This window comes from Carassius auratus, chromosome 32 (genome assembly GCF_003368295.1).
Source record: "Carassius auratus strain Wakin chromosome 32, ASM336829v1, whole genome shotgun sequence".
Taxonomy (NCBI): Eukaryota; Metazoa; Chordata; class Actinopteri; order Cypriniformes; family Cyprinidae; genus Carassius; species Carassius auratus.
The window spans coordinates 9,855,094-9,879,286 of NC_039274.1; the positions used below are offsets into that span (position 1 = coordinate 9,855,094).

A 24,193-nucleotide genomic window follows, 5' to 3' on the forward strand; every position below is an offset into this window, starting at 1 on the left:
TTGTAATTTAGAGACATCAAAAGTCTTAATCTTCCTTTTTAATGACCATTTTCCTCTTGCGGATAAACTCTCCGATTTACTTCTGTCTTTGAGAATATTTTTGTCTTTAATGTTTAGAGAGTAAACAGTTAAGGACATTTCTCTGTTTGGAAAATACAGGGCAGAAGTTCTTTAAAAACAAACATTGCACTCTCTGTTCTCTCCCACTCTTCATCTACTGAACTCTGTCTCTCCGAGTAAAGTTAGGTCAAAGCTCTTTGTCAGCATTTTACAATTCTATCTCTATCTTGAAGAGAGCCGTTTTGGTCAGTGGTTGCTCGGTTGATGTTCCCATGCTCTCAGATAAAGACCACAACAATTGTACACTGACCCCTAATGCATTCCAACCTATCAGCCATTGGCCTCAAGAAACTTTCCAAAAAAGAAGAAAAGAGTTGAGACTGCATGAACAAGTTTTTTTTTTTTTATCAGTTCCCTTGAATGTTTCCTGGAGAATGTATGCAGTGTATGCTCAACTCCCAATTAATAAATTAATTTATAATTACCGTATTGACCCGAATATAAGACGACCATGATTATAAGACAAGCCCCTTTTTTCCAGATGTACCTTTTAGAAAAGTCAAGAAAAATCTTTTTTTTTTTTTTTTTGCTCTCTGTAAAACATTTTCTTTATATAATTTTTTATTATGCTGATTTTTTTTTTTTTATAATTTTCATATCGCATATTTTTCCTATTTTAATCTTTGTTATGAAAGTATGTTAAATACTGGTATAATCATAAACAATCACATTTAAAAATATACTCTTTTTGATATACCATAAAAATAAAAAGTAGCCCATTTGAATTAGATAACATTTATTCCATCGATCTCATGGTAACCAACAAAGATTTTATTAACAGTAGAAGTGAAATCTTATTCTAGGTACCCAAATGTGGGTACTGTCTTATGTTTAAAAAACACTTACAGAAAGTTTGGTCCCATTGATTAAGCTAATGACAGTCACAACTGTAAGCATTCTCTTTTTTTTTTTTTTTTTCCCTCGTGAACATTACTTATTTAATGGCACACTCGTTTTATGCGTCTTTGGCGCCACCTATTGCCAATACGATACCATTAGAACCATTTTTTAAAAACACCGTAACGGTTATATTATATATGGACTGATGGATAAATAGATTGATTCAGAAAAGATGCAGAAAGAGGGAGATTCTGTAGAAAAGGGGAGAAAGGGGAGGAGATAATGTACTTTAAAGCACAAGAAAAGAAAAGAAATGTAGTTCATGTGTCACGTTTGTGTGAGGTGGAAAATAATACTGACTGCACATCAAATTGAGAATTTTTTTTTTTTTTCAAGAAAGTTTTATCAAAATCATTGGTTGTTATTTGTTTAGTCTTTGCAAAAGGCACACAACAAGGCAGGAAATAATTTTGCTACACAATTCTCTGGAAATTACTTACACAAATGTTCAAATATGCATTAGTTTTGAAAGGCAATACATTTGTCATATTTGTGCTTTCAGAGTAGAGAAGGATACTTGACTTCAAATATTTCAGATATAATGTAATTTATATCCACTTTTGCACTGAAAATCCAAGGCTAATATAACTGTAACAACCACAAAAGCCTCCAGCAGTGTTACATGGAAAGCAAAAATTGCATATATTTATTGCAAAACAAACATAATCTGTTTCTTTAGTTTTAGACAGCTGCAACATTTGAGTTCAGTTCATTTCAGTTTCTCTTTCTAGACTTCATGATTATAGCCTATAAACTGTGAATTTCTGTGTGCAAAAAAAAAAAAAATATTTAGGATAAGACAGATAAGCTGGACAGGTTTATATTTCAAATCTATGTAAAAGAAGCAGGTCTGATGAAAATGAATTAGTCTTTGAAATAACGTGTTGCTAATGGAACTAACGGCTGTTAATGTCTCATGTCTATACACTGTCTTCTCTCAAACAGGCCTCAGTTTCATCATTAATTCAACCATTCATCCACACACACACAAGTGCGCATTTCGGCCTGTCCATTAGATTTAGTGATCTGCAAGCATTCCTCTATATCTCTGGCATGTTGTAATACTTAAGGGTGCTGCTAGCTAATAGAGTTCAATCACTCCTCTACAGGTCACAATATGTGTGTGGGTGTGTGTGTGTGTGTGTTTGAGAGAAACAGGCTGATTGCATTCCTCCTGTGACTTTGGTGGTAAAGATATGTAAAATCCCATGGACGTCTAATGCCATCTTGTCCACTGAGTTCAGCTTGGAGTCATGGACAGAGATTAGATGGTCATATCCGTGAAATCTCGTCTTGTGAACCCTTTCTGTAATATAAAAAAAAGAGAAATTCAAAATTAGTACTATATAACAGGCTAAATATAAAAGATAGTCATATAATGCTGAAATATATTGGTACATTGTATCAAGATGATGGAAATAAGTTGCCCAAACTTCCTGCACTCCACATGGACCACTGCTCTGACCAGCACCATTTTGAACATAGACACGCAACAGACTTAAACTAGTCTTAGCCTCAAACAGCAAACACACGAACCACCCACAGTTAATTTAATTTAATTTAATAAAAAAATGGCTCTTTGGTAACAAAGTACTGGCCTGCAACAATGAGTGCTTCTATGGAAGAATAAATCACTGGACTGCACAGTTCGTGAGGACTTGGTCACATAACAGTCTCTTTCTGTGTAACTGGTCAATGTGACTAGGCTTTAACTATTTAATACAACAAACCCATCAATTAACATGTCTGACAACAACCATGATACTTTTTTCAGGAAGAAAACCTGAGTTTGTTAATAGTTACTTTTGCCATTCATTTTTGTTGTTGTTGTTGTTGGTATATTTATGATCCTGCTTGTTTAAATTCATTTTGTTGTAAACATGCTCCAAAATTATTAAAGACATGAGAAAAGAAAAGTCATTTTAACAGTAAAAACTGAAAAGGCTCTGGTAATTAGTAATGGGTTGTAGGTAAATATTTTTCCAGCTCGGTTATATAACTGACTGAGAGAGCAGATATCACATTAGAGAGCATCTGGACAGCTTTCCAGTATCCTTAACCAAGCTATTCACACACTGTAACCGCCTTTTTTTATTGACTAGCCATAATAAAACAGTTGGCATTGGCCAAGCAGGTTAATACTTGTTAAGCAAATACACACAATACCCATCAATGCAAAGTCTGGATACACTAAGGTATCCATTTTCATATCAAATTACAGAGAAGAGGCTTTTGGCACACACCTACTACTTGCGACTCTGAACAGATAAACATTCATTTGTGTTTTTTAAGTGGGTTTTACACTGAGACTCACCCGTTTGTAATCTTTATGAAGTTTGGTGTACTGAAACATGTTGGAGAGAACGGTGGAGGCGGCCCTGGCGGCTTTCAGCTTCCCAGGACTGAGACAGAATAAGAAAGGAGAAACATGAGAAGCGATGCTGGGACATTAAACAGCTAAATAATGCAACAGCGTGTAGTCTATATTACACTAGTAGTGCTATGAGAGATGGTAGGTGAGGTCCAGTATAAATGGATCATTTAGAGTATGATTTGTGTCTGAAAATGTCAAGAAACCTTGTTGATTTCTTATCATAACTTCAAAGAAATGATACTCTCTCACTTCAGGTTTAAAGTATACACCATAAACGCTGGGGGACCACCATAAAAGATCCAATTTTCAGAATAGTGCACCTCCAATCTTATTCAATCCCATCATTTGGTCAGGTTTAGACATATGTAGCTATATTCAATATTCATTTTTTTTTCTCCTTCTGAATGTATAACCAATTACTATCAAAGTTAAAAGATTCAAGCAAATCAGCTTTTAAGTATGTCTTGTTCTTGTCCTCCAATGCTGAATAAACATATGAATTTCCTTCAAAAAATATATTTGTATTATTATTTTACCTGTTGTCATGAGATGTCTTAATGCTAACCAGCTTGGGTAGTCCATCAAAGTAAGTGATATCTCTGGCGGCCAGAGAGCTTCCTGTAACCAGGCTGTTGAGGACCCCACAGATGTTGACCACCACGTCACTAGATGGTTCTTTCTGATGCCCATCACTGGGGAGTTTGTTCACCAGAATATTCACCACTTTGGTAGCTAGGGAGGGATAGGAAGCAATAACAAATTTAGCTGGAATTACACAAACAGAGAGAGTGAATGATATATGTGTGTAATGTGACGAAGGAGGGGCTGTGTGACCCAGCGGGGGTGGATTATAGGGAAGCAGAGGACTGAGGTCAGGGTGGGGAGAAACGGGCGGCAGCAGATACTGGGAATGAGACAAGTATGAGTCTGATGGGAGCTGAAAATAATGTGTGGGAGCAAAAACAATGTGTAAGAATTCCATTTAATGCTATGTGGGCGAATGGTGCACTCTGGGAAGTGAATATAAAAAGAGATAGTACAGATCGTCTGAGGGTTTTTCATAGTTGCGCAAATCTTGATGTCGGTTTTTCGCTGATCTAGACATTTTCCTTGCCAGGATGTTGAAATCTTGGCCGGGGTGTTTTACACATTAAGATGTAATTAAAGACAGAGAGCTGGAGCAGAACGTCATTCACTAACCCATGTCAGCTTTGTTTTTGCAGTGTCTGGAGAGGTTCCTCAGCAGACCCGTGAGAGAACGGAGCTCGGCTTCCGTGGGGCATCGCAACAGGTCGAGAATCACCGGCAACATCCGCTCCTGCTCCAGCGCCACACGACTCAACACAGAGGCCCACTAAGAAAAAACAAAGGAAAAGTGTTGAGTGAAGGAAAACAAGAGAGACAGAGAGCAATCAGTTATACAGTCTGCCAGATAAAACACAAAGACATGCACTCTTAATAAAAATAAATGTTCCAGATGGGGGATTTTACAGAGATGCCACTGAATAACCTTCATTTTTATGAGTGTAGGAGAACAGCGAGAAATGGGAGTTTAAAAACATGCTGAAGCACTAAAAGTCGTAAATAATAGAGATAAATGTCACACATTCAGCTACTATTAAGATTACGTAACATGATTGCATCGCACAAATTCGATTAAAGTAACACTCCACTTCTCCCCTAGGGTTAGACAGTTGAGTTTTACCGCTTTTGAAACCATTCAGCCGATCTCCGGGTCTGGCGGTAACACATTTAGCTTAGCTTAGCTTAGCATAGATCATTGAATCTGATTAGACCGTTAGCATCTCGCTCAAAAATGACCAAAGTGTTTCTATATTTTTCCTATTTAAAACTTGAACCTTCTGTAGGTACATTGTGTACTAAGACTATACTCTTATTCCAGCGTAACAAGGAACTTTCTCCAGCTTTTTTTTGTAGTTGCAGTAAGTAATGGAAGTAATTCAGCTTTGTAGTTTAGTGTCAAATCTGGTTTCTCACCCTGCTGTCGCCCGCTGTGATGTTCTGCAGGGCTCCCGCCGCTCCCTCACGTGTGGCTGCGCTTGTTTCGGTGTTCTGCAGGATGCGGTTGTACAGAGCAACTATCTTAGGGTGCCACAGCCACTCTGCTCCTTTCGGGACTCGTGCCACTTCAGAGAAGGTGGTCAGGTCTTGATTCCTCTGATGGGACACATTAGAAACTCATTAACGACAGACTGCAGATATGAAGTATAATACCACTGTCTATTGCACTGGAGAGATAATCACACTACTATTCAAAGGTTTGGGGTCAGTAAGATAAATATCTTTTTTAAAGAAATTAAGGACTTATTTTAGCAAGGATGCATGAAATTGATCAAAAGTGACATGTTGCAAAAATGTCTTAATGAAGTATCAAATAAATGCTGCTCTTTTAAACTTTCTATTCATCAACAAAATTCTGAAAAAAAACTGTATTATCATTCCCATAGAAATATTAAGCAGCACAACTGTTTTCAGTATTTATAATAATATAATATAACAATAAGAAATGATAGAATGATTTCTGGAAGATAATGTGATATTGAAGAATGGAGTAATGGCTGCTGAAAATTCTGATTTCCTACCACAAAAATAAATGTTTCTAAAAAACTATTTAAATGGGAAACTGTTATTTAAAATTGTAATCATATTTCACAATAATATTATTTTTACTATACTTTGATCAAATAAACATAGACTTGAGCATAAGTGACTTCTCACCATTCTTAAAACTTGAAATGTAATATATGTATTATTATGTACACTATACTGTATATTCAAGAATATCCTATCAAAAAAATGTATATATTGCACAAAAAAAAAACAAAAAAAACAAGTCAACAAATAATTTCGGGAAATACCAGATTAGGTTTGGGAAAAACCAAATGTGAACAATATAAAATCCATATGTGAAGGGAGAGTAAGGTTCATAATATTGCGAATTTGTTAAATTTGATGTTGATGTGATAGCAGATTGCAGGTGAGTGACTGACATCTTTTTCTTTCTTGCTCTGTGGTGTGAAGCAGCCGATGGGGTCGTTGTGCCGCGTGTCCTGTGCTCGAGTGGGTCCTTCCAAACGCATCTGAACTGAAGCAGGGATCTCAGAGTACAGCTGGTAGGACAGGTTGCGCAGGACACACACACAGTTTTCTACACCCTAGTAGCACAGAATTACAGAATGAGGATTTCAAATGCTTTTGCAAATGATGTTGTAGATTACAGCAACTGTTGTTTTTGATTTTATAACGATTTAATAACAATTGTTTTCTAAATGCCACGTGAGAAATACTGTAGATCTTAGAATGGTTTTCAACTGGCAAAGATACACTTTGTTAACTGGCTCAAGCACATTTGAATGTCAATTCTCAGGTCTAACCTTGTCCTCTCCTTTTCCCTCCTGTAGGGAGTTTTCAATGTATCCAACCAGAGAGTCAACCAGCCCTCGCATTTCCCGCATCTGCTGCCTGGTTCTGTCATTCACTGAGCTCAGGTTCCTTCAGTGCATATAAAGGGAAGTTGTTAACGTCATGATGTTTTTTTTTTTTTTTCATGCATTAGTGTAGAAATATTTGTAGGAGGTTAATCTTGTGTCTATAAATCTTTCCAGCAGGAAATCTGATACTTATTCAATTAACTCTTATTTATATTTGCTTTATTTCAGGTACATTTTTAATCTATTTGTATACAAGTACATGACATTATGCACAATAACAGGCTGAAATATATATATATATTCTGAAATATACAATTTATAATTACTTTTTAATGAAGCGCTCATTATGGATGCATTTTATGCTCCCACAATTGTAATATCTGGGGCTTTTTATTAAATTCGTTGACATCTGCGCCCCATGCTCTAGTTCATTTTGACCATGCTGTGCATGCATAGAACATAAATGCATTTAAATGCATGCATGCAGTAAGTGTGAGGCGTGTACCTGAGGCAGCCCGTGGTGTTGTAGAAAATATCAGCCTCAGACGCACTCTGTTGAATGACACCAGTTTCTCCTCCTCCAGACAGAGGCACCAGCACTCTCTCCGTCAGCTCAGCCAAACTCTCTCGGGCCAGCCTCTCCTTCAAACTGTCTTTAGAAGACAGGTTCCACAAAATGCCTACAGAGACAAAGAGAAAGAAATTTGTCAAAGACCACTTTAATGAGTTTAACTGTTTGCTTATAAATATAATATGTATTGTAAATGCTGGAGTGTAACAATTATTACATTTTAGTTATATCATATATCTTCTCTCTTTTTTTTTCACTACAGCATACTTTTTATGAACTTACATATGTGTTGCATCCCAAAAGATTACTTTATTCCAATTTCACCACCTAAACAATGTGGTTTGTAAAAGAAAATCATATGGATTTCTGCCATTCAGACTTAATAATTAAACTATAAAACTAAATTAATTTATGTCATTTAATCATGAAAACAACCGATGAACTGACATTGCAGGCATGATTATTTTAAACAACTGACTGCCCAGTCATGGTAAAGTGGTCAAGCATTAAGATTCAAATGCTGGAAAAAGTGCATAATTGAGAACTATTACACATATTATAAACAGTAATCTATTAGAAATATCTACATTAATCAATAATAATATGCTAATGTGTGATTAATATGTATAAAAATACATATATTTTTACATTTGTAGTCTAAGATCTCGAATGTTATTTAGTTTGGGGATGTTTACCACACAAAGCACTAAGCTGCTAGTGTCTTGAGGTTTTGAAGCCAACACAGTTAAGCGTACAAGTCATAAAATGTTACTAAGAGACCTGGCAACCCGGAGTCCAGCAGAAAGAATGTCAAGGATTGTTTACTAAGTGTGTGTGGATGTGTGAGGGGGTGGGGGTGATAGCAGAGCTCACAAAGCACAAAGGCCTCTGGGAGTCTACTTCCCACTGCATCTGAGACTTGGAGCGATTCCAGAAAACAGCCAGACCACTTTTTTTTCTTTTGAGTTTTCTCTTTGTTTCCCCAGATACACTCACTCACTGTTCCACTTAGCCCTCCTCCTGTCTGAGCTGACAATGCTCGGCCCCTAAAAATCACCCGACTGAATCAGAACTGATGTACAGTGGTGTGAAAAAGTGTTGGCCCCCTTCCTGATTTCTTATTTTTTTTGCTTGTTTGTCACAATTTAATGTTTCAGGTCATCAAAGTAATTTAAATATTTGTCAAGGATAACACAAGTGAACAAAACATGCAGTTTTTAAATTATTAAGGGAAAACAAAATCCAAAACTACATGGCCCTGTGTGAAGAAGTGTTTGCCCCCCTGTTAAACCTGTGGTTTATCACACATGAGTGCAATTTCTCTAGCCACACCCAGGCTTGATAACTGCAACACTTGTTCGCAACCAAGAAATCTCTTAAATAGCACCTGCCTGACAAAGTGAAGTAGACTAAAAGATCCTCAAAAGCTAGACATCATGCCGAGCTCCAAAGAAATTCAGAAACCCATGAGAAAGAAAGTAATTGGGATCTATCAGTCTGGAAAAAGTCTTTTCTAAAGCTTTGAACCACAGTGAGAGCCATTATTCACAAATGGCAAAAACATGGAACAGTGGAGAACCTTCCCAGGAGTGTCCGGTTGACCAAAATGACCCCAAGAGCACAGCGATGACTCATCCAAGAGGTCACAAAAGACCCCACAACAGCATCCAAACACCTGCAGGCCTCACTTGCCTCAGTTAAGGTCAGTGTTCATGACTACATCATAAGAAAGAGACTCATCACTTGCTGTGATGAATGGAACCATGCAGTCTGCTGTTTACCAAAAAATCCAGTCCAGCCATCTGTTCGTTACCTCAAGCTGAAGCGAACTTGGGTTCTGCAGCAGGACAATGATCCAAAACACACCAGCAAGTCCCCCTCTGAAAAAAAACTTAATGAAGTCTTTGGAGTGGCCTAGTCAAAGTCCTGACCTTGATCTACCTGAGATGCTGTGGCATGTCCTTAAAAAGGCGGTTCATGCTCGAAAACCCTCCAGTGTAGCTCAATTACAACAATTCTGCGTAGATGTGTGGACCAAAAATACCTTCACAGCGCTGTAACAGACTCATTAGAAGTTATCACAAACGCTTAATTGCAGTTTTTGCTGGTAAGGGTGGCCCAACCAATTATTAGGTTTAGGGAGCAAACGTTTTCACACAGGCCATGTAGTTTTGGATTTAGTTTTCCCCCTTAATAATAAAAACCTTCATTTAAAAACTGCATGTTGTGTTATCTTTTACCAATATAGACATTTTTTTGATCTGAAACATTAAAGTGTGACAAACATGCAAAAAAAATAAGAAATCAAGGAGGGGGCCAACACTTTTTCACACCACTGTATGTACTTGACTTCTAGCTAAAACATGCGTGGCACTTTGTATTTTCACAGTCCAAAAATTTGCCTTGCTCTGAAAAACAACACTCACTCAAACATACCTGTGATGTTTTTGCGTAGTTCATCATCAGGTTCTTTTAAAGCCCCAATTAGTTTGCTAATCCCACCGGCTTCAATAAGTGCTGTCTTGTTGTCCATATTCTCGTAGATGAGGTTGCGTGTAGCACCTGTCGCATAGCGCTGAACCTCTTGGTTCTCACTGCTAAACAGCTGTACTAGTGCTGAGATGCCCTTCAAACTGCGCACCTGTGCATCAAGAAAAACATCTAGTTAAGCTCTGTGAGAAATATCCTGATTCCTAAGTGGTCCAATGTCTCTGAATCCCATTTTTGTGTTTCACACTTCATAGACAAAAATCTCTTAAATCTCTCATTAATCTCATGAACACTTTTTCAGCCCAACATGGCAACCTGCTCAGACATCTGTCTGTGTTTTGGCATTATGTGCTCTCAGGCGGAATGTTCTGCCCCCTGAGGCCCAGGATAAAGATTAAGGACAGGGTGAAGGTATTCTCTCATTCTGGCTTGAGTATAACATAGAACAATAAAGACGAAAAAGCAGCTGAGCTTTGAGCTTTACCATGCTCCATTAATTATGCAAATATATATTGTGCAGACAACTAAAAATTTTTAAACAAACTTCACATGATTTGCTTTATATTGTAGAGTTGTCTATTTGACTTAATTCCTTCCCTTGAATGGTTTATATTTATACACTTTAAAAGGAATTTTGATCATTTTGTCTAATTGACCTCTCAACAGATAAATCAGCCAACCCCTAGAGGAGTATTCATTCTGCGCAATTTTTTTGCACAGTTGGTTATTGTACTTATGCATCAGTCTTTGGTTGCTGCTGCCTGATGAGCTTTGAGATTTTAAGACAAAGTGTCAAGTTCATTAGAGTTCAACTTCTTAAAACACGTCACTAGGCCCGGCATTCTGTTCCTGCCTGATACACTTCATCTAGCTGTTTTTGAAAGGAAGAGCACATCCTGTGTGTGCGCCCTCCAATCCTGTCCAAACAGAGCTCTGTTGCTGCCCTGGACTGAAAGCTGCCATATACTAAAGCAAAAATTGCTGTCTGCCCAGGATGGAAATCAAGGTAATCGGAAAAAATGACACTGTAATCAATCACAGCATTAAATAATATGACCTCATCTCGTTGTTGATTTCAACTGAAATGTGAAATGTTTTGAAGTTTAAAAAAAATCTAATATTAGTGGTTATTTTGGGAAAATCCTAACATTATTGGATATCTTTCACAAGGAAATTAATAAATGCATTATGTTCTCTGACTAGTGTGAAATATAAAGGGAAAATTGGATCTCTATTCTCATTTCCTTACTTCTGTCATAATACAGTATGTGTTATTTCCATAGAGTCCTTTGTTTCTAATGTATGTGTGATCCTGGAGCACAAAACCAGTCTTAAGTCACTGGGGTATATTTGTAGCAAAAGCCAAAAATACATTGTATGGGTCACATTTATTGATTTTTCTTATATAGGAAAAATTATTAGGATATTAAGTAAAGATCATGTTCCATGAAGATATTTGGTAAATTTCTTACTTTTAATACATTAAAACTTAATTTTTGATAAGTAACATGCATTGCTAAGAATTTGAATTTGGACAACTTTAAAGGGGATTTTCTCAATATTTATATATTTTTACACCCTCAGATTCCAGATTTTCAAATAGTTATATATCGATCAAATATCGTTCAATCCTAACAAACAATACATCAATCGAAAGAGTATTTATTCAGCTTACAGATGATGTGTAGATCTCAATAAAAAATATTAAAAACTTATGACTGGTTTTATGACTGGGTCACATATTTCTGATCTAATAAATGTATAATTGTATATTTGTACCATGGTCTTGGCTTCATTGCTGTGGTAACACTGATGCTGTATGTAGGCTGCTCCTAACATCTGCATAGCAACATCAGTGGAAGAGAGGTGACTGACTGCTGTAGTCATGTCCAGGTTATGGATTCTGTTCATTCACACAAACAAAATAGAAAGTGTTACAAAATATATTCAAAAAATTTAATATACTTGAAATAGATTACACGTGAATATGTTTTTGTTAAATAAAATATTTAATTTGTGAGCAACATTTTATATGATTACAAAGAAAACAAAAGTTTAGGGAAAGTCAAAGTTTTTAAAAAAATAAATTAATACTTTTATCCAGCAAGGATATTTTATATTGATTGACAGTAAAGACTTTTTGATCATTACATATTTCTACTTCAAATAAATGCTGTTCTTTTTTATCCGTCTAATCATCAGAGAATCCTGAAAAAAAATTTTCACAGGTTCCACGAAAACTATTAAGCACCACAACTGTTTCACAACCTTAATAATAATGTTTCTTGAGCAGCAAATCAGCATATTAGAGTCCTTTCTGTAGAATCATGTGACACTGCGGGCTGGAGTAATGATGCTGAAGCAAAATATTAACTATATTTTAATATAGTTAAACAGAAAACGATAATAATATTCCACAATATTACTGGTTTAAATTTTTTATCAAATAAATGCAGCCTTGGTGTGCAAAATACATTTATTTAAAAAAAACACACACAAAAGCCTTACCAACCCCATACTTTTGAAGGTTGTGTATGTGTTTAAGATTTGCTTATAATTCATGATGCATCATCAAATGTTTAAAGCAAAAGTTTTCATCATGGACATTGCATTGTATGAATACTTCTATTTTGAATCGCTACAGGCTTGAATTTCGTTTACATGTCATGAGAGCAAGACCAACTGGAATCAATTTCAAAAATTTATTTTGCAAAGAACTCAACGATTAGAAGATAATTTTACATTACCCGCCAAGAGCTTCTGCGGTTTCATCGGCCAATCCGTCATAAACATCCACACCACGACCGACACTCTTAATACTATGCACAGACCCCGCTCTCTTCATGGTGCCCTGGTAATGCCCAGCAGCCTTCATACTGGTGCCCCCAGTGGACATCTGCTGGCACTGCACTGAGCTGCTGCTCTGCCTTTGCTGCTGCTGCTGCTGCTGCTGCGGCACCTGACGATTATTTATGCGGCTGATGGTTCGGTGGGAAGGGCCTTTAAATGTATATTGATTAGCCAACTCTGCCTCCCTCCATCCTGCATTGAAACCCTCTCGTGCCAGGGTCCCAGTGAGGGTGCGCTGACTTTGCATCACGTTGGGTAAAGTGCTCTGGCCATAGGACGCCATCCAGTTCCCCACAGGAGATGACTGCCGTTGCAATGTGAGCCCGGCCATTACTGCTGCCTCCTGCTCAGTCCGACTCATTGTCCTCGAATCCGATGTTTGCATCTTGTTGTTAGAGCCACTCAGATGTGTGTCATCATGCTGCATGTATGCACGGCCCACTACGGCGGGCACAGGCACGCCATGACTGATTCTTCGCTGAGTGCCCATTTCTACTGCAGAGCGAGAGGAAAATTCTCCTGCGTACTGAGACAGTCGAGGCGTCTAAATAAAAGGGAGTCATATGAATATCAGAATTATGCATTGATTAGGCACATGCTATCTGCTCTAGCAGGCTCACTGCTATAACACAGAAGGGATGACGTGGCCTGCGGCTCACCATTTGGCTCATGAGGTTTTGGGTTAGGAATGTTTCAGATGCACATTGGGCTCTGAGCTCAATTCCGCAGCTTGCTAGTACTCCACTTCACTTTCTAAACACAGCTCCCACAGGAGAACGCAAAATACCGCATCATTGTGTTTGCAGGGTGCAGCCACACAGAGTGTCATTGTCAAGGGATTCTGGACATTGCAATCAATTCAACAAATAACTATTCATGGATGGCTGGTCTAACCTGATTTTAATAGTGCTATTAGTGCAAAATAACATACATTATAGAATTTACCTCTGTAGCTAACATCAATCGATTGAAATTAATAATGTGATTCCTTTCTGCAAACAATTCAATTTCTGTCTGGGCTTTTAAAATGGGACCTTAAAATTATACGGAAATGTTATCGCAGGGTCTATTGTTAAAGAGTAATACTTTACTAAAACAAGCTCTGATCCCACTGGCTTCAAATAAATTATGCAATAGGAATTGTAGTGAATGTGGTCACACCTACCGCCATTGTTCTGTTGCCATGGTGGATAACAGACTTGGAGCTGAATCCAGGGGTTTTGGTTTGGTATTTTACAGTGGACGAGTGGCTGTCAAATTCTGAAAAAGAGGACAATTACATAAAATGTTTTTAAAAAATCAGTTTATGAGCATTTCTGTGACTAACTTCTTTATATATTGTTTATTCTTTGCATTACACCAAGAAAAAAAAAAAATAATTCTGTCATAGTTTGACATTTCAAAAATGAGTTTCTTCTGCTGCCAAACAAAAATTTAACATTTAATAAAAATGTGGTAACACTTTATTTTAAGTACTAATTTCCACTAATAGATGCTTATTAGCATGCATATTACAAGCATTTTGGTTTTTTAGTAGTACTTTATGAACAGAGATGGGAAGTATTTTAATTAAATGTATTTAACATTTGTATTTAATTACTTTGGAGATTTTTTTTTATTATTATTAGACAAAAAAATCTGATGTAATTTGTAATTAAATGCTCTGAGTGACAGCATTTTTATTTTAAATGTTTAAAATAATCAAGTAGTCATTTTATTCTCAGATAATGCAATAACTTTCTTCACCTTTGTTACTACTATCAACTATTGCTTATCACAGTTTTTGGCAAGATGCAAGCGAATCATGACATCCTGTTGTTGGTTCCAGCTGTAAAAAAAAAAAAAAAAATTGTACTAAAATGCATACTCTCAGTGAGATTGCTTGAGCTATCCTCTTGAGTAAGACTAGGCAGTATTACAATATATATTGTTCCGCAGGACTGCTTAATTTTTTTGACGTGTGGATCGAGAAATATGGATTGATATATTGGATCCATGTATGCGTCTAACATACATACAGCCTAACATACCTGCTGCTGTCTATAGTCTTAATTATAATCAGACAATAAGACAAAAAGAAAATAACTTACTGCTCTTGACTGAATTACTCAAGTAACTTTAACAATGATCAGTCTACATGCAATTCATAGAGAAAATGCAGTTATATTTTACTTTTGATTATTCAATTTCTGTTATTTTTTACTAAAATGCTACTATTAAAATACTTAACACGAATAACATTATATAACTAAGGATCTTTATAAAAATCTTTATTTAATTTATATCTTTACTAAATTCTACTCACCCTGTGGTTTGTTACTTTCTTCTTTGTGCTTATTTTTACAAATAAAAATCTAATAAATTAAAAATAACTGTACTGTGATATACATAATTATATGACACAGAATTTTTTGTCATACTGCCTACCTCTTGAGGAGAAAGACTGTTACGTTTTCTGTCAGAGGAAGGTCAGTTTTGTGTCTTCATTAAATGTTTTAAAATATGAAGAATAAATTATTAAGCTGATGTATATAGACTCCATCCTGTCTAATGCTCAATAATATTTTAGTGTCTAATGTTAGGGTTAAATAATATGTTGTCTATAAGCTGTCAAGGAGGGGAAAGTGCTTCTCTTTCTCTAATGACTGTATCTAACTCCACTATTACTTAATGTGCTTTGTCTTACTCTACTGTAATGGCACTGTCTCTTGCACTTCAAATGATTGCTTGTATATACTGTATATGTATTTATGTATATTCAAATTCAAAATTACAAATTACTTTGTATTTTATTTAATACATTTGATTATTACATTTAACTTTTGCCATTTCACTATTTCGATAACTGGTTATTTTCAGAGAAGCAAGAACAATTCAGGGAAAATTCTCTCCCAGCAGGTGGCTTTCATTTTGATGGGATTTCTTTCAAAGTATTACATTGATCAACAGTGACATAAGACCCTCAAATTACTCCTCTCAGAGGAGAGATACATTTCAGCTAGAGCTCAACATAAATGTGACATTGCTCAATTGGCACATCTTAAGAATGTTTGTCTGAAGAAATAAAAGAAAAATACCGAACTCATTGGGTTTGAGAGTTAACCATCTATCTTAATATTTTATTAGTTTCTGCAACCTAATAAAAACATTATGAATGGCTAATTACACGTGCTCCCTAAGAAGAGCTATCACTTTGGCAATAATAATGTTGAAAATGATATGATAATGCAATATGTGTTTCCAAACTCCTTCAAAATGTTTCAGAATTCTTCATAAGCTTCATTATCACAGCCTCGTCCTCAAATTGTCTTTAAGGGTTCATATGATCAATTTTTCCTTTTTCTTTGGAGTGTTTCAAGCTCTTGGTGCATGAAATAGATCTATAAAGTTGCAAAGACTAAAGTCTCCAACCCAAAGAGATATTCTTTATAAAAGTTAATTACTCCTACCTTAAATGGCTCGTTCTAACACGCCCCCACATCTCTACATCACTATGTGAGAAGATTTGCATAATGCATCTCAAATGTTCACACAAAGAAAGAAGGCGTAACTATTAATTCTAGCTGTTGCCGCCGGCGCCATTTCGTGGAGATGCTGTGTTTCGTTGTGAAAGTGAAAATACTTTCTTTGGCCTTCCATAAGAGGACACAACAAAAAAAATCAGTGGTTAAGTTGTATTTACAACACTGTTCAGGAATGGTTCAACCCAAATATTCATATTTGTGCATCACATTTGCACAAGGACAAGGACGGCTTCCTGTGAGAGTAGCCTACAATGCCGGTGTCTGTTTCTATAAAATGGGGCAGTTCCAACTTTGCAAGGACAGTCTAGTGCTTCTGACTCACTGTCTGTTAGTACGTTTTTCATATTTAAAGAATTTGTCAATTATGATCCAAACGCCAGTTTTGAGCATTGTAGAGAAGCGCTTGTTGTTTGTCATTTCTCTGATCACAAATGCATATATGGTTTTATGTTGTTGCAGTACAATATGCAATACAATTATGTAAAAAGGCAGTATAAGTCATTATAATCAGTAATTATGTCTCCACTGGATGCAACAAATGCCTCGTTTGTAATAGGTTTTATTGGTTTTGTCTTATCGCACCAGGACACACATCACAGTATGGTAAAGGGCATAACATTTCCGTCACACGCTTGAGGCATTCGGCCAATCACAACACACTGGATGGCTAGCCAACCTGAGCACACGTCACTTTTCAGAACAATTAGCTTTGTAAAAATCAACGTGTTTCGCAAAGGAAGAGAGAGAGAAGAATAGAAATGAAACAATAATGTACAGTCGGTAGAAAATAATGTGTTTTTTTTAACCTTAAACCACATAAACACATTGCATTACACCAAACAAAATAATGTTCTTTTAAGCAATGTCATATGACCCCTTTAATCATAAAACACAACCTTTTAGACCAGAGTTTCTAAGCTGTCTGTAGGAAGTCTGACAGGAAGCCTAAAGGTCCACATTAAAGTCATGAATGTGAATGTCTGAGGGGTCAACCACAACTGTCTTTATTTTGATGAACTCTAACTATATATTTTTTAAATCAGTAGTTTCTTGAACTTGCAAGATTTCAGACCATGAAGTGCACTTTAAAGGGTACATACTGTAACATACACAGTTTCACCTAATCTCATGTTAATCTTGAGTACCTATAGAGTAGGGGTGGTTAATCTGTCTGATTTCCCGATTCGATTCGATTACGATTATTGAAGTCCCGATTCGATTACAGTCGATTTTCGATTATTAACGATTCTCGATTAACGATTATTGATTTTCCATTTCACAACAGTAAGTAGTAAACAAACTGTGTAAATCATTACTAATAAATGGTAGAAACAAACCGAATGCATGTAGCGGTTGGGATTTTCAGTTTACTACATGCAGCAGGCACTCTGATTCCATGTATGGGGCACATATATATTATTCATATGACACACAAACACAAGTAGACAAGACCTGTTTAGTTCAAAATCTATGCCCCGTGTCACATCGCCTCTGCTTCTGCTATGAGCAGCGCGGCGAGATCTGCCTCGCGCACGCGCCGAGTGTGCATAGCTCGGACTACTGTCAGGGTCATTGCGACTCCCCACCTTGCCTCCTAACTGTCCTATGAATATTTCGACCTCGTCTAACATACCCAGAGGCATTAGACAAAGTTTCCACTACAATACTGTCACCGCAATTGCGGAGAGGTGCGGTCAGAAGACAAATATACATGTCTAGCGCGGAAAAAATCTCCCGCTTCGTCCCCGCAACACTAACACGCCTGCTAATTTCGCAATGAACACTCCGACCCCTGCAAACATTGTTCACACCTCTTACATTTGGCAAAGGACCATTTACATTGGGCAAAGGATTCACCGTTTGTGCTTGGTGTACTTTCACTTTCAATATCACCGTCATCTTCTGGATACAGATATTCCCCTTCAGAATCAGTGTCCGCGAATAGAAGTCCCAACACTTCATTGAGGGTTTATTGACGTTGACAACATTGGTCAGATAAAATGGCTCACTCTCACACTAGCTCCGCTTTTTTTTCGCACTGATTCAATGCGCTCTCGAATATTTTGTTAAGGAGCATTACGTTTTTTTGAGTCAGAGATTAAGTATTACATGTCTGCTATCTGGTGCAGGGGAGGTCGCGTGAAATTTGACACCCTATTTGACAAAATCGGCCGTTTTATTCAGTGCCGCATCTTGTCGAGTAAACTCGACCATGGTGCCAAGAGGGTTAGAGCTCCTGCCATGAAAACCAAAATAAATCCACACGCTTGCTTTGAGCCCAGATGGAGCTGGGTGGTTCGGTTGGTTGCTCGCTCCTGGTTTTTCCATTTTACACACCTGTTCTGGCTGCTTGCTAACTGGAACTGGGCGCGTTCGTGACGTTCAACTCCCGGTATAATTTTTTTTACAAAATAAAATAATGCAAAAAAAAAAAAAAAAAAAAAAAAAATCGATTTTTGAAAATTTAATAATCGATTCATACTCGTCCATAACATACTCGCGATTAATCAATAATCAATTTTTTTCACCACCCCTACTATAGAGTAGTACTGCATCCTTCATATCTCCAAAAAGCATTTAGTTTTATCATATTTATAAAAGAAAAACACAGCTTTCCGATTCTCTCCGGGAAAAGTCGAGTTCCTGGAGGGGTGTGGTGGGCGGAGCTATAATACTGCTGTTTTATGTCATTTCTATTAACATATTCACTTATGTGCTGATTTCCAACAAAAGACAGAAATCTGATGCAGTTGTACTCACATAAATGGGGTATTTTATCACTGGGATCGCTCCATGTTTTAATCGGAAAAAAAACAAGCAAACTTGTACCAACCCGGAAGTAAGATTTTCAGCACAGAAATTCTCCATCATTCTTCTAAATTATTTTTAAAAACTTTGGCCATTTTAGCATGAGAATCCATCTCTTTAACACTGTGAACAACTCTGAATACACAAAACACCATTGTACCGCCCCTTTAATGAAAATTTTCCATGGAAGCCATCAGATACAGAAGTTTATTAAATGCTAAAGTCCTTAAGACTGGGGCGGAGGAGTGTTTAGGGAAAGATTACTTTTAAATTGAAACATCTGTTTTGTTTTGCCTTGGTATGACTGTTCTTGCTTAGCTCCTGTTTTTCAGTGAGTTCAGTACAGTACTATACATACCAACAACTTAATGAATTAATTAAAAAACATAATATAACTGTTATAGACAGGCTGCATTGATAGATACTACAATGATGGTGATGATTTTAAATACATATATTATTAAAATATAGATTTTTTTTTAGATATATCTTCTACAAAACATGTACAAATGAAAAATTAATACATAAAAAAAAACAATTACAAAAAGCATCTGTCCATGACCACATGGGTCATGTGGCTGGTCCATCTAAAATGTTCTATTATAAATCCGTACAATAACAACATTAAAATGTTGTTGCTGCTGGTATTGACAGAGAGATGTGAGCTTCATAACACATGTGAGCATCATAACACAATAAATTACTAGAATGAGTCTCAGGATGATTCAAACCCATGCAATCCCTACATTCCCGGGGAACTTGGTTACAAAATCTGAGAAACAGAGCATAAATCTTGATGACAATTAAATAGCATGTACTACGCACCATATTTTTTGAATAATTGCAAAGCAGCAGTTGGCTGTTACATGCGACTGAATGGACCTTCACAGCAAGACAACTGCTTTATTAGGGTTATTCTTTTCTGAAGTTATGTAACCATTCAAGTCTCCTAGAAGCTAAAATAGAACTGGCCTACTGATAAAACACTCTGAATCAAATGGCAGGAAACTCTTCGGCAAAGGACATGGATGTGTGACCAAGAAATGTGTCACAGACAAGGTCAAACTGAGCTCATGTGTGAGCTGACTAAAAAATATTAACAAATAAAAATAAATACATAAATAAACACGAAATTCAATGTGTTCGTTTTGCATGCAAAACTTGCTACTAAACTATGACTAAACTATATAATCATATATTTGGTCCACAAAACTGAGATTTATACATCATCTGAAAACTGAATACATAAGCTTCCCATTGATGTATAGTTTATTAGGATCGGTCAACTTTTTGCCGAGGTACAACTAATTGAAAATCTGGAATGGTGAAAAAAAAAAAAAAAAATCTAAATACCGAGAAAATCGCCTTTGAAGTTATGTAAATGATTTATTACTAATCAAAAATTAAGTTTTGATATATTTACAGTAGGAAACTTACAAAATATCTTCATGGAGCATGATTTTTACTTAATATCCTAAGGATTTTTGGCATAAAATAAAATTTTTTAACCCATACTAATTTTTTTAAATTTTTTAAAAACTTTTTGGCTATTGCTGCAAATAAAAGCCAGCGACTTAAGACTGGTTTTGTGGTCCAGGGTCACATATAATGACTTATTCTTCTGTATATTTTCTATATAAGGATGTAGTTGAATAAAAAATACAATCATATAATAATAATGGTTCCAAGAAGGTTTTGGCAGATTTTTTTTTTTTTTTCACATTATATAAACAGCTGGGTCATTCTTCTTTTTTAAAGGTCATGTCCAAACTGGTGCTCTTACATAGGCCAGATGCAGTTCTCCATGTCACTTATGTGATTGCGGTCAACGATAGGGTCAATGGTTAAATGCCTAACATTCCTCTCTCTACCAGACATCCCGAAAGCTAGAGTTCCTGACAGATTTTTGAAGTGCTACCAGCATAGTTGTTCCTATACATATTAATCAGACTTTGATTTGGAATCATAACTTTAGTGAAATATTAAAAAAGAATTGGACTTTGCTAACTTGATCTGTATACGATACTATACTACTAGATAAGTTTCTCAGGTTCCTATTCCTGTTAAAGATTTTTTTATATAATGTTTGACTTAAGTGCTTTGGTCAAGCACTAGTAAAGCTGTATTTCAGACACCTTCTTGACAAGAGAAAGCTGTATTTATACAGTGGGGCAGTGGGAATGGGGTGTTGGGGGGGATGAGGTTTGCCCTTATTTCTACCTGCCAGAGAAGAAAGTGATACCTTTCCCATGGGTTTTACACTCCTCCTCCTCCACAAACATCCGCACACACACTGCTCACAATGGCTTACATCTCTAAAAAGCATTTGTGCTGAGTGATTCATTTTACACATTTGCATTTGAAAGCATCTATATATCTGGTCAAGCTTTTATTATAGAACAATGGGCCAGTTTTCCATTCATACAAGCTTATGTAATGTTTACAAGTTTAACTTCATTCTTATGAGGGCCAACATGATTGTCCAGTTTTCAGGAAAGTGTCAGGATATCAGTTGTTCCAAATGACAGTTTCCCGTTTCAGGGGGTTCCCAGCAGCAGAATCCAACCAAATGCAAAACAAAACGAATGAAACGACTACTTGAACACAGGCACAAAAGACTTTTTCTCTATTAACAAAGCAACAACAAGCATACTGGAAAACCAGTGTGCGCCTGCAATTGCAATGACTGTATCCAAAACATGAAGACCAAAAAGATATTTGCATTCTGATGCAAAACAAATCCTGTCAGTGTTACCCGGAGTCCACGTAGAGCTATTGTGTTCACTATCTCCACTACTGTAGGAATGTTCTGCTTAAATGTATACATTTCTGACAGATTGCTTACTTAAACTTAACAATATGTAATAGAATTAGACATATTATAGTGTTCATTTTATTGTGTATTTAAATAACTATAGGTTTGATAATCCTTGACTCTTATTTCTATGAAAATATGGCTTCCTGTTTCTATTAATAAGAAGAAGAAGAAATGAAAGAATTTGGGCAAATTTTATATTTGAAAACACAAACATTACTAAAAAAAAAAAAATAAGTAAAAAAATGTTTTATTTACTCTGTTTATAAAAAATGTTTTGTTTTGTTTATTTAAACGATTTGCTATTTATAACCATTTAAGGGGAATGGGGGAAAAATCTCTTAACATTACAATTTTATGTATATTCTAATTTATTATGTCACCTGGAATAGGTATTATTATGTAACCTGCAATTTACTTAAAGTTTAAAAAGTTTACTAAAAACGTATTTGCACATTCTAGAAGAGTGTCGCCTGTATGGCGTCAGAGTTTAAAGTAACGGATCAGCAGCAGCTTCTGCTCACCTGTGGAGGCATTGAGTCGGGATGAGGGTGAGGATTTCTCCGCCATACGCTGCTGGACCTGCTGCTGGACGCGTCTGGCTTTAGATAGCTGATCCCTCCCGGGATGGTCATCGGTCGGGATCGCATATGTGGTGACCGAGGTGCTGGGCTGTAGGGCGGAACAGAACAGGCCCTCAGTGGCCACAACAGCACTCATTATGAAGTCTGAAAACTTGCTCCAATAATTACACAATCCAAACTTTTATTTTCTGCGCGTCGAAAAAGATTATCCGAAATTCGTATTCCGATCGCCCCTCTAATGCTCTTCTGAAAATAAATCCCAATATCAAGTGAAAGTAATTTGCCCGGAGCGCAGGTCAAACGTGCAGCGTCGCGTGCACTTGATCTGTCCAGCTCTACGTGTGCAGCTGTGCGCTCCTGTAGTCAAGAGATACAGAGATTGTGTAGCAGGGGCGGGGCTTCTCATTCACGTATGCTCTCAGCACTGAGATATGCGTTTATCAGCCCCAGTTTAGAGTTACACTGGTTATATGAGCTCTGCTGTGCGGATTGGGTCTACTCTACTTTTTTGCTTTGTCACCCCCCTCACCTAAAAGTATATTACCATGTTTTCTTTTTTTCTTTTCTTTTTTTACATCATACCATTTTCTCTGAGTGAATGATGTTTGAATATGCTAAATATCAAAGTTTCATGTTATTTATTACCTTGGTGTTGTAATGGTAAATATTTGATGTGGGACATTATGCTTCTCTCTGTGAAAACTTTAATTGGTATTTGAATACGGCAAACATTCAGGACCATGGCATCTTTAAGTACCATGGTTTTACCATCTAATAACATAATGGTAGGCTACTATATTTTTTTGTAATATGCAAAGTTGAATTCCTTATTTCTTTCTCTCTCTCTCTCTCTCTCTCTCTCTATATATATATATATATATTATATTTAACTAATAAAATGTAAATGTTCTAAAAATGTTTTTTTCATAATAGCATTAAAGCTTTTTCAAAAATAAGTTACTTATACAAAAGTACAATGGCATTACCATGAGATACATATATTTTTTTAAGGAATCTAATTAAATCAATTGAATACAGAAATTAAGCAGCTGAAAAACATGACAAAAAGAATTACTCACAACTAATGTGGAAGACATCTGTTTCATTGTTTCTTCCTTTGTTGTTTTTTGAGAACAAGGCCTCACAACATCCTTTTATAAGCCCCTCTTGCTCGTCTCTCTTTCGACTCTTGTCTTAAACTATTCTGTCTAAGAGGAGTAACTTAAAAATGTCTGTTACCCACCCAAATACTGACATTGCATCATCTTTCCTCCCAAGAACAGTTAATCCTAAAAGAAAAAAAAAAAAAAAAAAGATAGGTGGGAAAATTAAGAGTTCTAAAAATCCCACTTCTAAGAAAGAGGATGGGCAAACTGTTTAGTCAACAGGCTGAATGAGGTTTGAGGGGGTTTTCAGTTGAGTTGGTTTAAATGTGAATATTTTCTGTGTATATTTTGACAACAAGAAGATCACTGACTCATACCGTAAAGAATGCATTATTTTAGCTGATGGCTTTATCCACTGACTGCTGGAAATGAGTGGCCAAATTCCTTCGTTTCAAACAAAGGAAAGCCCAGAAGACACACCCAATGAGCAGTCCAGCAACTCACCAGCGTGCTCACTATATCCCACAACAATGAAACTGACAAATGATTGTGTGGTTTTATCTATCTTAAGAAGTATTTGTTTAAAAGACACAAATGAG

At 36.4% G+C, this 24,193-nt stretch overlaps 1 protein-coding gene across 2 annotated transcripts; it reads right to left on the minus strand.

The window, feature by feature from the left end:
* Window positions 1-968: 968 nt before the first annotated feature.
* LOC113051566 (plakophilin-3-like) lies at window positions 969-23,752 on the minus strand. Of its 2 annotated transcripts, XM_026215445.1 has the most exons (14): window positions 23,568-23,752; window positions 22,429-22,576; window positions 13,923-14,017; window positions 12,655-13,301; window positions 11,687-11,810; window positions 9,854-10,058; window positions 7,352-7,526; window positions 6,790-6,907; window positions 6,406-6,570; window positions 5,393-5,572; window positions 4,595-4,748; window positions 3,931-4,126; window positions 3,335-3,422; window positions 969-2,326 (listed from the first exon to the last, which is right to left on the minus strand). In XM_026215445.1, the coding sequence occupies exons 1-14, from the start codon at window positions 23,592-23,594 to the stop codon at window positions 2,285-2,287; spliced, it is 2,364 nt and encodes a 787-aa protein (XP_026071230.1). In that variant the 5' UTR covers window positions 23,595-23,752; the 3' UTR covers window positions 969-2,284. The 2 variants fall into 2 exon arrangements, with proteins under 2 accessions (XP_026071230.1, XP_026071229.1); XM_026215444.1 differs by lacking the exon at window positions 23,568-23,752 and having other exon boundaries at window positions 22,429-22,894.
* Between the last annotated feature and the right edge of the window lie 441 nt (window positions 23,753-24,193).